The sequence below is a fragment of the Oryctolagus cuniculus genome, chromosome 11, assembly GCF_964237555.1.
Source record: "Oryctolagus cuniculus chromosome 11, mOryCun1.1, whole genome shotgun sequence".
In the NCBI taxonomy this organism is placed as follows: Eukaryota; Metazoa; Chordata; class Mammalia; order Lagomorpha; family Leporidae; genus Oryctolagus; species Oryctolagus cuniculus.
The window spans coordinates 78,903,965-78,919,694 of record NC_091442.1 but is presented as its reverse complement, the minus strand read 5'-3'; the positions used below and the strand labels follow the sequence as shown (position 1 = coordinate 78,919,694).

Below are 15,730 nucleotides of genomic sequence, written 5' to 3'. Positions count from 1 at the left end.
AGTTTTGTTTATTTATTTTCAAAGAGTTTCATAGAGAGGAGAGATTGAGAGAGAGAGATATCTTGAATCTGCTGTTTGACTACCCAAGTGACTGCAATGGTCAGTACTGTGCCAGGCCAAAGCCAGGAGCTTCATCTGGGTCTCCCACATAGGTGGCAGGAGCCAAAGGCTTGGGCCATCATCTGCTGCTTTCCCCAGGCCATTAGCAGGGAACTGGATTGAAAGTGGAGCAGCTGGACATGAACTGGTGCCCATATGGGATGCTAGCATTTCAGGTGGTGGCTTCACCTGTCAGACCACAATGCTGTTCCCTCAAATTCATATCTTAGCAGGGTATTTTTCAAGGTACTTGATAAGGTCATTTTAAACTCTCAAGGGAGATCAGAGGGCAAAGAAGAGTCAAACATTTCTGAGGAAGCTGAGCCTTTTACATGTTGCTTAATTCTTACCATAATGCGCTACAAAATGAGACAGCAGGTGTTAGTACTCAAAGAAACATAGAAACCAATAAAAAACGTAGAAACCAATAAAATACAACAGAGAATTAACAGTGTCAATTATGTATGGAAACTCAATAATAGGCATTTCTCAATGAATGTTTTGGAGAAAATTAGTTATATATATGATACAAAATAAAAATAGATCCTTCTCTCCCATTATATACAAATTCAATTCCAGATGGTTCAAATGTGGAAAATTAAACTTTAAAACTTATAGGAAAAATATATTTTTTGGCAAAGAAACATGTATTTAGAATTAGCCATATGGTCTCAGTTTAGATGATCCCAATGTTGTTAGCAACATCTAAATCATCATAATCAGGAGCCTGTTGAACATATGCGACCTTCTTTCCATCAGGCTTCATAAGGGTATCGATCTTGGCCACATTAATGTCATAGGATTTCTTTACAACCAGTTTGATAATAGTGCTTGTTGATCTTGATATCCATAGTGAACATAAGTGCTGTCTTCTGTCCTTTTTGTGGCTGAGTCAGTGCTTGGGGGAACTTGGTCAAGCTTGTTTATTCTGGGTACACTCTTCTGAGGATATTTGGGCTGTCTCCAAAGCCAGAGTATCTTGGGCTGCTGAAATTTGAGTGATGTGCATGTGTGTGTGTGGGTGGGTGGGTGGGTGGCTGTGGACACCTTTCAGTACTTCTTTCTGAATCTTTAATACCTTTGATCTGACTTTGGCTTTGGTAGGGGAGGGAGCTTCTTTGTTCACCTTCAGCATCATCTTGATGAAAAATAGAGAAAAATATTTTTATAAATTTGAAATAAGGAAGAATTTCTTTAACAAGACCAACAAAACAAAACAAAAATCTAAGTGAATAAATGAAAAAAGCCCACTGAACTGAAAAGAAGACTGACAGGGTCATTGAAATTAAGAATATCCATTCTTCAAAAGAGAACTATAAAAAGAATGAAGAAATGAATTACAGCACATGTGAATGATAAAGGATTGATACCCAGAGCAAGTAAAGTATTCTCTTGGCTAAACAAAAAGATAAAAACCCATCAGATATCTAAAGATATGAATAGGTATTTCATAGATACTTAATAGAAGAAGTAACTTGAATGGCTAATAAGTGTCAAAAAACGTTCAACATTATAAGAATTCTTCAAAGATAAATAATACCACATTGAGTTGCTTTTTTACCTACAAAATCAAACATTTTAAAGTCTGACAATTATTCACAGTTGTTGGAAAGGATGTAAAACAATAGGAACTCTAACTACTGATGGAAGCATATATTGGTAGAACCATTTTTGGGAAATGATTTGGCATTCCATAGTAAAGTTGAAGATAAGCACCCACTAATCCATAGCTTTTATACTTCTCATATTATAGACCCAGTTATACTCTCACACATATATATCAGCACAATTGTTTGTGATAGGGGGAAAAAAAACTGGAAAATCCCCAAATATCCATTATGAATGGAATTGAGTAAATATTACAAAATTTTAATATAATAAAATACCACACAATAATAAAATTAATAACTTAAATCTGCAGGCCTCAATATAGAAAAATTAAAGACAAACTAGAGTCCAGGCACTGTTGACAGTTTACAGTTTAAAACTGGTTAAGTAAAATTAATTAATGTATTATAATGATAGAGCTTTTACTTTTATAGGCGCTTCATTGTTTGTGACAAGTCCTTTTTCTCATGTTACTTTCATAATTCTCTTTATTTTTGATTTTTGACAGTTTAATTATAATATAAGGATCTCTTTATGTTTAATACACTTAAAGTTCTTTGGACTTTATGAATCTGCATGTTCCTTTCTCCCTCCAGAGTAGAACATTATCATTATTTCTTTTAAAAATATTTCTTTTTTTTTTTCTTCTGAACCTTCCATAATATGTATATTGATTTGCTTAATGGCAGCCTATGTAAGTCCCATATGCATCTTTACTGTCTTTCATTCTTTTTGTTGTTCCTTTCTCTGGCTAATATCAAATGGTTCTTTATCATGTTCATTGATGTTTTCTTCTGCGTGATTCGGTCTGGTTTTGAAGGACTTAATTGACTTTTCATTTAATTTATTATATTTTTCAGCTCCAGGACTTCTGTTTAGTTCTTTTTATGTTTTTTATTTCTTTATCATACTTTTCATTTGTTCATTTGTTATTCTTTTGGTAATTTTTTAAGTTTCTTTGTGTTCTCTTGTATTTCATTAAGCTTCTTTAAGACCATTCTTTTGAATTCTTTGTCAAGCAGTTTAAGAATATCCATTTCTTCAGGATTAGGTCATTGTTTGATTAATGTGGGTTTTTTTTTTTCAGTATTTTATTGATTTGAAAGACAGAGTGACAAAGAGGGAGAGACAGGGCAGTGGTGGGTGGATCTGCTGTCCACAGATTCTGTCTCCAGATGGCCACAACTGGGGCTGTGCCAGGCTTAGGTCAGGATCTTGAACTCCATTCAGGTCTCCAACATGGGTGGCAGGGGCCCAAGCACTTGGGCCATCTTATGCTGCTTTACCAGGTGCATTAGAAAGGAGCTGGATCAGAAGTGGAGCAGCCAGGACTTGAATCAGCACTTCAATATGGGATGCTGGTCTCACAGGTTGCAGCTTAACCTGCTATGCCACACACTGGCTCCTATTTGGTGATATTTTTCCCCCTGATTTTATGTGTTTCATGTAGTTACTTTGGTGTCTGTACTTGAAAATAGCAAAAGCCTCTTCCATCTTTTATAGTCTATATTTGACAAGTGAAGATTTCTTCTGCTGTTTTCCTGGATCAATGGCACTTGGGATGGAATGGGACTAGAGCTGAGACATGTGGTTGGTCCGTAGTCAACCCTTCAGTTGGCATGTTTGCTACCTGGCACACAAATGGGCATGATTCCTGTTAGGTTCACAGGCAGACAAGACTGCTTCTGGAACTTTGGCTGAACAGTGGTAGTCATGTTATGATGCTACTTGTAGAGCCTTATTTGGGTCCACAGAAGGGAGGTCTGTTACCACACATGCTGATGAACATAGCTCTCTTGTTGGATCTCTGGATGAGTCAACCAGGCATGTAGGATTACCTCTGGGACTGTGGTAGAGCAGGACTGGAACTTCATCACAGGACTATTTCAGTAATTGCCATCAGAACTGCGGTCAGTGGGCCTGTTACCAGATGGGTCCCAGGGCAGGTAGGACTGCCTTCAGACTGGTGGAATGAGGCTAGAGCTAGGTCAAAGCTGGTTTCTAGATGAGTGCTATGGCGCAGTGATTTAAGTTAGTACTTGGGAATGCATGGGTTTGAGTTCCTATATCAGAATACATGGGTTTGCGTTCCACTTTTGCATCTGATCCAGCTTCCTGCTGATCCTACTTTGCATTGCTAGAAGGTGGAAATTGATAGAAAGTCAGACTGTTGTGCTATTTTAAACCAACGGATCATTGTTTCCAATCTTAATTTTTATGTCATATTAAGGTTATCATTAGATTGTTTGCTAAGCCTGAGTTGTTCCCAGTTTTGTCAGCTATGTGCCCATTTGAATTATATATTCTGTAAGGAAACTACCTGCTACATTTGTAGTAAAGTCTTCCAGTGTTTATTCCATTTTATAGAGTGGTGGTTCTCCATGTGTTTTTTTTTTTTTTTTTTTTTCTGATTTGATGGCAGGAGCCAGGTACTTATCCTGGTCTCTCATGGGGTGCAGGGCCCTAAGGACTTGGGCCATCCTCCACTGCACTCCCTGGCCACAGCAGAGAGCTGGCCTGGAAGAGGGGCAACCGGGACAGAATCCGGTGCCCCGACCGGGACTAGAACCTGGAGTGCCAGCGCCACAAGGTGGAGGATTAGCCTAGTGAGCCCGGCGCCGGCCTCTCCATGTGTTTGAACATTCTGCTTTGTTAATTCTTGTTGGTTGATTTTTGTTTTCAGGTTTTTGTCTTTCTACAACTCTTCTTGCTGCTTTAAAAAATTTCAAATGGCTTAAAGCCTAAGTTTATTTTGTTAGGATTCGAGATAATGTGTACATGCCTTATACTTTCATCCTCATGTAATCTAATGTTTTATTGTGAGTATACCTATGGGACTTTATAGAATTTAAATGTGCACTCCAACTACCAAATTTGATTATTTCAGAGTTCCTCTGTATTTACCATTCATCTTTTTAAAAAATTGAAGTTATCTGAAATTTGTACAGACTGCTTATTAAAAGTTCTAATATTACAATGAGATGCCTTCTCCAGTCCTAATATTTTGACTCTAAAGAAAGAAAAATTAAGGATGGACATTTTCACTGGACATAGAGCAGAACCTAGAGAATTCTTTTATTAGTGAACTTTTATGATATTTGCCTCTGCTTGAATGTCTGCCTTTTTATTGTTCAATTTTACATTTATTTATTTCTGTATTTATTTTCATTTGAGACAGAGTCAGAGCTCTCATCTGCTGGTTCACTTTCCACATGACTGCGGAAGCAAAAGCTGGGCCAAGCTGACACCAGTAATCAGGAACTCAGTGCTAGTTTCCCACACAGATGGCAAGACCCAACTATTTGAGCCGTTATTTGCTGCTTCCCAGGGTATACATTAGCAAAGCTAAAATCAGCAGTGGAGCCAGGACTTGAACCCAGGCAATCCAATTTGGGTTATAGGCCTCCCAGTCACTGCTAGATGCCTGACCTATTTTACTTTTGATTGACATATAATTATGCATATTTATGGATTATAGTGTGATGTTTTGATATAAATAAACATTTTATAAAGATCAAATTAGAGTGACTCACATATCCACCACTTCAAAATCTTAACAATTCTTTGTAATGAGAACATTAAAAATCTTCTAGCTATTAAGTATAGAATGCATTATTTTTAACTACAGACACCCTACTGTGCAACAGAACACTAGAATTTGTTCCTGGTATTTAACTATAATGTTGTACCCATTGACTAACTTCTCTTCATTCCCTTCAGTGCCCTCTTCTCCCTCTGGTAATCCCAGTTCTACTCTGAACTTCTATGAAATCAACTCTTTTAGATTATACTTATAAGTGAAATCATTCAGTATTTGTCTTTTTGTACCTGGCTTATTTGCCCTACAATAATGTCTGCTGTGTTAATCCTCTTTTTTCAAAATCACAGGATCTCAAATTGTTATGGCTGAATAGTATTCCATAATATAGTATATATAGAATATAATGCTGTATAACAACTTTTCTTTTTCCATTCATCTGTTGATAGACATGTAGATTGATTTCATATCTTGGCCATTTTGAGTCATTGTACCCTTGACATGGGAGTGTATTATTTCTTCAGCAAACTTTTCATTCATTTGGTTATATACCTTGTAATAGGATCCCTACATCATTAGGCAGCTTTTTTTTTTTTTTTTAACAGTCAGAGTGGACAGTGAGAGAGAGAGAGAGAGAGAAAGGTCTTCCTTTTGCCGTTGGTTCACCCTCCAATGGCCGCCGCGGCTGGCGTACCGCGCTGATCCGATGGCAGGAGCCAGGTGCTTCTCCTGGTCTCCCATGGGGTGCAGGGCCCAAGGACTTGGGCCATCCTCCACTGCACTCCCTGGCCACAGCAGAGAGCTGGCCTGGAAGAGGGGCAACCGGGACAGAATCCGGCGCCCTGACCGGGACTAGAACCCGGTGTGCCGGCTCCGCAAGACAGAGGATTAGCTTAGTGAGCCACGGCGCCGGCCTAGGCAGCTTTTTTTAAAAAAAAAATTTAAGAAGTTAAAGCAGCTTTGTGAAAATCTTGACAACTTAAGTGAACTACACAAAAACACAAACTCAGAAAACTGGCATGGGAGAAGTTTTTGAGTAGCATTATAGGTACTTCAGAAATTAAATTCATTTCAAAACATCTTACCCAGAGATAACTAAAGTCCTAAATATTTTCCCTAATGAATTCTAAACCTTTAAATAAAAATAGTAATATAATAAAATGTTCTTCCAGAAAGTAGAGTAGAATCATATTCTTTCCAAATTATTTTAAAAGGCCAAAAACAAAAATCCCCTGACATCAAAACCTAGTAAGCATAAGTAAAAAATTTACAAAATTATAGTCTTAATTAATGCAGGTGAAAAAAAAAACATTTAACTGAATATTTAGTAAATCAGATCCAAGAAAAGGTAAAAGTAAAATATGAATCATTGGAATTTTTTCTCCATTGTGTATCTATTCTACTGTTAAAATTTGTACTTTTTTAAAAGATTTATTTATTTATTAAAGGCAGAATTACAGTGAGGCAGAGGCAAAGAGAAAGAGAGGTCTTTCATCCGCTGGTTCACTCCCCAAATGGCTGAAACGGCCAGAGCTGCCCTGATCTGAAACCAGGAGCAGGGAGCTTCCTCCAGGTCTCTCACACAGGTGCAGGGGCCCAGGCACGTGGGCCCTCTTGTATTGCTTTCCCAGGCCATAGCAAAGAGCTGGATCAGAAGTGGAGCAACCGGGACTCGTACTGGAACACATAGGGGATTCTGACACTGCAGGTGGCAGGCAGCTTTGCTCGCTATACCACAGTGCCTACCCCCCACTTTTCATGATCGAGATTATAATCATTTTGCTTCTAATGTAGGAATCCCTTAAAGATTTCTTGTAGGACTAATCTGGTGATGATAAATTCCTTCTGTTTTTGCTTCTCTTGGGTAGTCTTTATTTCTCTTATTTCTGTCTGATAACTTTGCTGTGTATAATATTTTTCAGTGGCAACTTTTTTCTTTCAGATCTTGAATATTTCAGACCATTCTTTCCTGACAATAAGTTGTCAGCTGAGAAGTCTGTTTAATATATTGAAGGTTTCTTTACAAATGACTTTATGCTTTCTTTTGCTATTTTAGAATTCTCCATTTGTCTCATATTTTTATTAGTTTGACAGTAATGTAACTCAAGAGGATGCTTTTTGTTTGAATTTATTAAGGGTCCTTTGGGCTTTCTTGTCCTAGATATGTATATCTTCCATAAGAGTTGTAAAGTTTTCAGCAGTTATTTCATTGAATAGCTTTTCTATGCTTTCTTCCTTCTTTACTAGTTCTGGAAATGTTTGCTTGTAAATGGAGTTATCTAAGTTCTTTTTTTAAACGAAAGATTTGTTTTATTTATTTGAAAGGCAGAATGGGAGGAGGGAGGTGGAGGAAGGGAGGGAGGCAGAGAGGCAGAGAAAGATTGATCCTATTATTCATTAGCTCCTCAAATGGTCACAATGACCACAGCTGTGCCAGCCGAACCCCAGGAGCCTAGAACTCCATCTGGATCTTCCAGGTGGGTGTCAGGGGCCCAAGTTCTTGGTCATCTTGTGCTGCTTTCCCAGATGCATTAGCAGGGAGCCGGATGGGAAGCAGATCAGAGGGGAATTGAACCAGTTCTCTGATATGGGATGCCAATGTCACTGGCAGTGGCTTAACCTGCTGTGCCATGGCGCTAGCCACCATAAGTTCTTAATTTTTTTCCCTTTGTTTTATTTGGTTATTTCACAAGACTTGTCTTTAAGCTCAGAAATTCCTTCTTTTCCTTGTTAAGTTCTACTTTTGAGGCCCTAAACTGTATTTTAAATCTCATTTTCCACATTATTTAGCTCTAAGATTTCTGATTAGTTTTTAAATCATCTCTCTGCTCATTTTTCATTCATATCATGAATTATCTTCTTAATGTCATTGAATCAAATTTATGCTCATGGAACCTCATTATGTCTCTTTAAATTCTTTAGAATTTTTAGGCAATTATGTCAACTTCCATTTCTCTTCTATTGGTAGAGTTTTTTTTCCTTTGGAAGTTTCATGTTATTAATTTTTTCTCACTTCTTGTGCCCTGGGTTTGTTGTCTCTGTGCATCTGGTGTGTTAGTTGTTCCTACCAAAATTTATGGGGGTTTTTGAAGGTAAAAGACTATGTGAGGGCCAGTGTTGTGATGTGGTGGGTTAAGCCACCACTTGGAACACCAATATCATATATAGGAGCACTGCTTTGAGTCCAGGCTTATCCACTTCTGATCAAGCTCCCTACTAATGTGCCTGGGGAAGCAGTAAATGGATGTGCTGTTTAAAGTTGAGAGGAACAGTGACATGGGGAACTCTTCTTTCTTCAGTGTGTATTATAATAATATCATATTATTATATATAATTATATAATAACAAAATATTATTATTATAAATCCAGGCACAATGGTCTCTCACCTGGCTTCTCCATTTCTTGTAAAAATAGATTGATGTGTATGAATAGCTGTTGATATTGGTGTCTCTGTGAGGAACCAATCAGTGGAGGATCAGATCTCAGCCACTGCTGTTGCTCCACATTCTGTCTACCTTTTTAATATGGAAAGAACCGTTGCATCTGAAGTAATATATATAATGGGTCTCTTCAGTGGCAAGATGGTACTAAAATTTTATAATTTGTTCTTCATAAAATTAAGGAATTTCAAAAGAAATGTGTAGTTTACATCAATGTTTTCTGATCTTGACCTGGACCTCCAAAAAGAAATACATGTTACATCACTATTTGGAACATACTATGTAATAATTATTTTTCTATTGTTTGTAATTAGTGGCAATTTACTATTTATGTCATGGAAAAAAGCAAAACAAAACAAAAATCAAACCCACAAATATTCAAACCTGTTGCTATGGGTACTAACCATAAGCTTACTTATTTCCCACTAATTGATTTTGTGGTGTCTTCACCTGAGAAAAAAAATGTCATTTACAGGAAATTGAGTTTGTTTTTTAAGTGTCCTTTCTAATAAAGAGAAATAATCTTAGATTGTGTGGGATGTTATTATATATATGAATGGATAATCAGCCTTGAAGTATACACAAAGTGAGGAAAGAAGCTAAGCTATGGTAAAGTAATTATAATAATTAAGCAACTTGTAACTGAATTAATTGTCCAGTTAAGTGGATCTGTTTCCAGGTTGAAAGGAAGAATTCTAATCTGAAAAATCAACATAGGACATGTAAAGAGAGCTGATTAGAGCTTTTTAACTTGAAGTAAGGTGGGTAAGGTTATTTACTGTAATTAATAAAGAATTCTCTGGAATTTTAAATATTAGGTATAAAAAGATAGTATGATTTATCATTTTGGAAATACAAAAGTACCTATTAGATTTAATGATGTGAGGGTCATACCAGTCACTTTTTTATAACTATATAAAGAAAAATATTTCAGTTTGCTACTGAAATAATAAACTTTCTTTTTTTAAAAAAATAATTTTAAGTGGAAAATACTCATTGTAGATTTTATATTTTGAAAAATTTAAATATAATAGAGAAGGACCGTAGCAGCTCATATCTGTTTCAAGGGAGCATGTGTTGGAGCATAGAGTATTATTATGGTGTCATTTTAATCTCCTCTGTTGATTGATTTGTGTTAACACCATCTTACTGGCTCAGATATCCCTGCTAAAGGTAGAACTTAAATATTTATTCTCTTCTTTAGCTGTTAGAATTCATCAAAATTTTACTTGATAGAATATCTTTCCTTATGAATTCTTCATCATGGCTGAGGGAAGCAGTAGATTAGATCTAAATCTAGAAGCTTCAGGGAAGATAAAAAGTGTTATGTTGATATTCATTTTTGAAGTAAGCATAAGCTGGAAAGGAAAGAGTCGGAAGAGGTGGGAAGTGTTACAGATATTACAAACCCATAATGGATGGTGATGAAAGGCTTGCATTTTTGAGAAGAGAAACTATTACTTCATCCTGAATTGCTAAGTATTGATCGTGCTTTGTTTTCCTAAAGCAGTAATTCAGGGAAGGGCATTACTGGTTTGTTAAAAAAGTAACACATCAATGGAATAGCTTCCTTGTTTATCAGTTCATTTTAAAAAATCAGCAGCATGGCTTAATGCCTTTTTCTGTCAGTCTTTTTCTCTGTTTATTGCTGATTTGACAGTCTCTAGTCCTCCTTTGCTGTTAAATGTGTGTGTCCTTTGTTTGTGCTGGTGGGTTTTGATACGTTTGGATGTAAGAGAAAAGCCCGGCTTTGCCATATTATTCTAATTAGCCTTCTGGGTGAGCATATACATTAAATAGAGTTTTAAACAATGAAAGAAGAGAGCTCACAACAACGTAGATTTTCCTCATGTACTGGGGTTTCGCCTGTTTTATTTCCTCCACGAATTGATGGCCGAAAGCTTGTCCGGAATGCTTCATTTGGAGGATACAATGAACTTTCTCCTTCATTGCCAGGTTTGTTTGTTTAACCTTGCATTCTTGTCTTAATTTCTTTGAGACTCTTCATTAGAATAAACCAGGCATTTAAACAACTTAAAGCTGCTTCATTTAAATAAAACAATTATGTAGTTACAGCTTAGGTTTCAGTAACTACTGCTGTAAGGCTTGGCTTTTCCATATATTCTCTTACAGTATTTTTAGCTAAAACTTGAGAACTAATGAATTGGTAAAATATGAGTCATACATGTTTAAAACATAATTTTTTGCTTTAATTATACAACTAAATATTATGACCCTTTGATAAAATTAAAGCCTTTCTAGACTTGGAATAAGTACAAAATTCTATAATTGCTCTGAGATTCTAGCAGATGAAACCCAGTATTTATTAGTTCATGGGTGTTTTTCTTGCCATTTCCTATAGAATCATACCTATATTAACATTGATATTTACTATAAGCATTGATCTTACTGTTTTATTATCTTAATCTTTTATATTGACTGAAGTGTTCTGCCAAGCTACAATTCTTGAAATACTTTACTTTTTTCTTGTTAGATGTATTTGTGTATGATTAATTTTTGCTAAGAAAATGTTGATATTTTTCAGGATAATACTTATTAAATGTAGTCATGCAAGTGATAGATATGGACTAGGTATTAATTTGTCAATGAGATGAAGACATAAATAATCTATTGTTTGGAAAATACACATTGTAGCAAATATTTGGATGTATTATTTTGTTGTCAATTTAAAATTTTAAACTACTACCTAATTATATCTACACTTAAAAGGTTATATTTTTATGTTAAACTAAAAATATTGTCTGATATTCTCAGCAAAGAAATATTGGCTGAAACTGGTGCTTGCCTTAACCATTTGTATTTTTTCCTGATACATTTTATTGAATTTGATCACACTAACCTATATTCTTGGCTTTTTGTGAGTATTCATGCTGATAGGTGGTACATATAATCTTTTGAGATAGTGAAACAACTTACAGAAAAAATCACTAGGGTTATGTAAATTATTATAAAATCACAGGTTTCATTTTCTTTCTTAACAGTGTTGTCCCAAATTGGAAACTATAGTCCTGAACTGTGCTTGAGTAGCCTAAGCTTTAAACAGCAATCCTAATCCCTATTGAATCTTCTTAGTGTGGCATAGTTAGTATGGTGCTTTTCTCTTGAATGTGTTCTCTAATTGTGTCAATTTTAGTGTTTATCTTTATTCAGACATGACTTTGAAAAAAAATATTGAAAATATTTAAATGTTGTTAAATACTATTCGCTTTCTGAGACTTAATTCATTTCTATATTTGTTTTAGTCACATTTGTGATCTTTTAAAGCCAGCAAGCTTACTTAAGCACATACTGTTTGCTGACCTTCATGCTACAAATCTACTTAGTATTGAAGAGTAACCATGTGACCTTGATAAACAATAAAAAACTTCACTTCTTAAAAGTTTGGTATTAGTAACTAGGTAATTGAAAACAAAACTATCTGTTCATCTCATAAAAGAATATATTGAAAGCCATCTTAAATGAGTTTGTTTTTATAGAAAAGTAAATGGTTGTTTTTGAATTCTTAAAATTATATTTATAGAAATGATTCCATATTTTCCTGAATATAACAGCTATGATGGGGAAAAAAATAAAACTCTCTAAAATACCTGCCTAATTTCATTAGGTAAGAGATAGAATGGAATTAAGTACTTCCAAGAATTGTCTTTTGTTAAATATTTGTTAAAAATAAAAAATGCACGTACTTTCTTTTGTAATATGTCATTGTTGTACTTAAAAATTATTTTAGATGCATTGACTTTTATCTGATATGTTAGAGAAAGAGAGATTGGTCCTACATTAGTGGTGTTTAAATTGTGTGTGTATTATTTGGAGAAGTTTCTTTATGTCTACCTTAGTTAAAAATATATCTGTGTAACCTTTTCTTTATGATACACCCCTATCCAGAATCTACTCATTGTAGCACCATGATGCAAAATGTGTTTTGTTTTATTCATATCTAATTGTCATGACTTCTAGGTACTCTCATTGTACCAATCTCTAGAACAGTACCTAAAATCTGGAGTGAAAATGTTGAGTAAAGAAATCATCCATAGACTTTGAGCTTTATTCTGATTTCTCAGAGATATTTTTCTGTGTAATTTCTTATTTCTCAGCTGTGTTCAGTGTAGTTTTTAATAATTTAGTCATCCTGTATTTTTAGATAACTATTAAATCTGCTTTTATAGATATATTTATGTAATCTTTAATAAGATTGATACAGCATAAATTGGCTTTATATGTATTGAAACATAAATGAACTAAATTTGTTACTGAGGTATATAAAAAGTTTAAACCTTATCAATGATGTCAGTACTTGAATTCTGGCAACAAGTGAGAATTTAAAGATAGAATGCTGATTTATTCAGAAATAATGTTCTATTGCACTAGCAGAAGAAACTAAACTCTATGTATTTGGATAAGAGACCACCTAATGTAAAATTTACTTTGTTGATGAGAAAAATAAGCCCACTAAGCTAAATAATTTGACCATAGTCATATGATTATGGTATGGAAGAGTTAATAACTCATTGGAATTATTGTGAATCTGTGACTATTCCCATAGTGAAAAAATGGGAACAAAAAGACATGACAGCTTTTTCTTAAACCAAGTTAAATGTCATTAAGGTTTTGTTTTGTTCTTGTTGAGCTATAATTGGGAGATTCTTTTTTATTTGCATTTTAATTTGCATTTCTAAAAAGCACTAGTATGTTTTTCTTCCTTATGGAGAAGGAATCTTCAAACATGGAAACTGTATCACTGTGATGCATTTTCACCTGTAGAGAAACTGAACTACTGGAAATTAGATGGCTGATAAAATGATACAGCTAGTACATGGTGGTGCCAGGTAATCTGACTCCATAGCTTGTTGTCTTAACTATGATTTGAATGAATGATCTACTGTATTAAAATTTTTTTAATACCTGGCTTATTTCTTGACAGTAATAACCTTTATTGAAGAAGGGAATGATGGAGAAAACTATGTTGTCATGGTATTATCTTTAACATCTAGTACAGTGTTTGACTCATATTTATATTTATAAGAAATAAAGTCATCATCATTTCTTAGTTGAATGAAGGGTTTATCATCTATCATTCTAAATACTCATCATCTGAATATCTGTTCTTATTATAGATTCTGTAACTAAAGAAAATGTTTAGGAAAGAAAAAAAATATTTAGGAGTCATCATAGATATATACATGGTGCAGAATGAGAATGAGCCTAGATTGACTGGCTTAAAATTCTAACTTTGTTACTTAGGAGCCACTTGGAAGGTATTTGGCTTCAACTGAATACCCAAAAGATACTCTTATTGGTTTGTATAAGTTAAGTAAGAGACAGAATATTCTAGAGAAAGGCTGTTAAGAAAGTAATTAGAATCAACATATCTTTCTAGAGAAAGGCATTTTCATTCTAGGCCTCAAATTCTTACTACAAGTAATTTTTCTGTTGAGATGCCTATATCCCATATAGTAATGCCTGGATTCAAGTCCCAGCTCTGCTTCCAATGCTAGCTTTCTGTTAATGTGTACCCTGGAATGTAGTAAGTGATCATTCAGTTAGCTGGGCACCTGCCAGCCATGTGAAGACCTGGATTGAACTGATGGATAGGAAGGAGCTCTTTCTGGTTCTCCCTCTACTTCTGCCTCTTCTTTTTCCTTTTTCCTCTCCTTCTCAAATTAAAAAAATGAAACAAAAATACCTAAGTATATCTCAAAAAGGGAAAAGAACAGTATAATAAAGGCAAGAATAGAAATTAATGTAATAGGAGCCTGAGTTGTGACATAACAGGTAAAGCTGCTGCCTGTGACTCCAGCGTCCTTTATGGGTACTAATTCAAGTACCAGTTGTTCCACTTTCCATCCAGCTCCCTGCTGATGTGCCTGGGGAAGCAGCAGCAGATGGCCCACATAGGAGACCTGGAAGAAACTCCTGGCTCCTGGCTTTGGCCTGGCCCAGCTCTGGCCATTGTGGCCATTTGGGGAGTGAACCTGTGGATGGAACATCTCTCTCTTTGTCTCTCCCTATATATATATAAACTTTGCATTTCAAATAAATAAAATAAATCTTAAAAAAGAAATTAATGGAGTGGGAAACACACATACAAACAGACACGCAAGATCAATAATACCCAGAATTGAATCCTTGACAAAAGACTAATAAAATAGATATACCAGAGGTGAGATTGATAAGGAAAAAGAAAGGAGACATGGGGTTGGCATTGTGGAGTAGTGGGTTAAGCCTCTGCCTGTAAGACTAGCAAACCATGTGGGCCCTGGTTTGTGTCCCAGCTGCTCCACTTCTGATCCAGCTCCCTGCTAATGTGCCAGGGAAAGCAGTGGAGGGTGGCCCAAGTGCTTGGTCCCCTACACCCACATAGGAGACATGGAAGAAGCTTCTGTCTCCTGACTCCTTGCTTTGGCCTGGTCCAGCCCCAGCCATTGTGGCCATTTGGGGGAGGGAACCACCAAATGGAAAATTTCTCGCCCTCTTTCTCCCTCCCTTTTTCTGTATAACTTTGCCTTTCAAATAAATAAATAAATCTAAAAAAAAAAAAAGGCACAATTAACCAGTATTAGAAATTAAAAAGGGAAAGGGACACAACTGTTGATGGAGCATGTACTAAACAGATGAAGAAGTGAGAGTATTATTCACTTTTGAATATTCAAATGTCTAAATGAAATAGGTAAATTTCAGTAATTATAACTTACTAACATTGTTCTAAAGGGAAAGGGGACACTTGAGTACTGCTAATAACCATTAAGAAATTGAATTAGAAAAACCTCACATCCAAGAGGATGTCAATTGTGTGTTCTACCAAACATTCAAGGAGGAAGTAATTCCAGTCTTGCACAATGGCTCTCAGAGAATGGAGGTGAAGGGACTGGTGGGAAGAGCACTATTATTAAAAATTTGCTATGAAATTCAATAGAAAGACGTTATCCTGTATTTTTTTAAGATTTATTTATTTATTTGAAAGAGTTACACAGAGAGGAGAGGAAGAGAGAGAGAAAGAGAGGTCTTCCATCTGCTGGTTCACTC

The 15,730-nt window shown here is 35.4% G+C and overlaps 1 protein-coding gene across 11 annotated transcripts in view; it reads left to right on the top strand.

Annotated features, from left to right (window-relative positions):
* OSBPL8 (oxysterol binding protein like 8) overlaps positions 1–15,730 on the top strand; it is a 197,968-nt gene that overhangs the window by 113,121 nt on the left and 69,117 nt on the right. Inside the window, exon 1 of one of the 11 annotated variants that reach the window (XM_051846456.2) lies at positions 10,420–10,642. The exons of the other annotated variants lie outside the window; for them this stretch is intronic. Within the exon in view, the coding sequence (XP_051702416.1) occupies positions 10,498–10,642 (145 nt within the window). The 5' untranslated portion in view covers positions 10,420–10,497. Of the gene's footprint in view, positions 1–10,419; positions 10,643–15,730 lie in introns of those variants that run through there. 11 annotated transcript variants of the gene reach the window in all.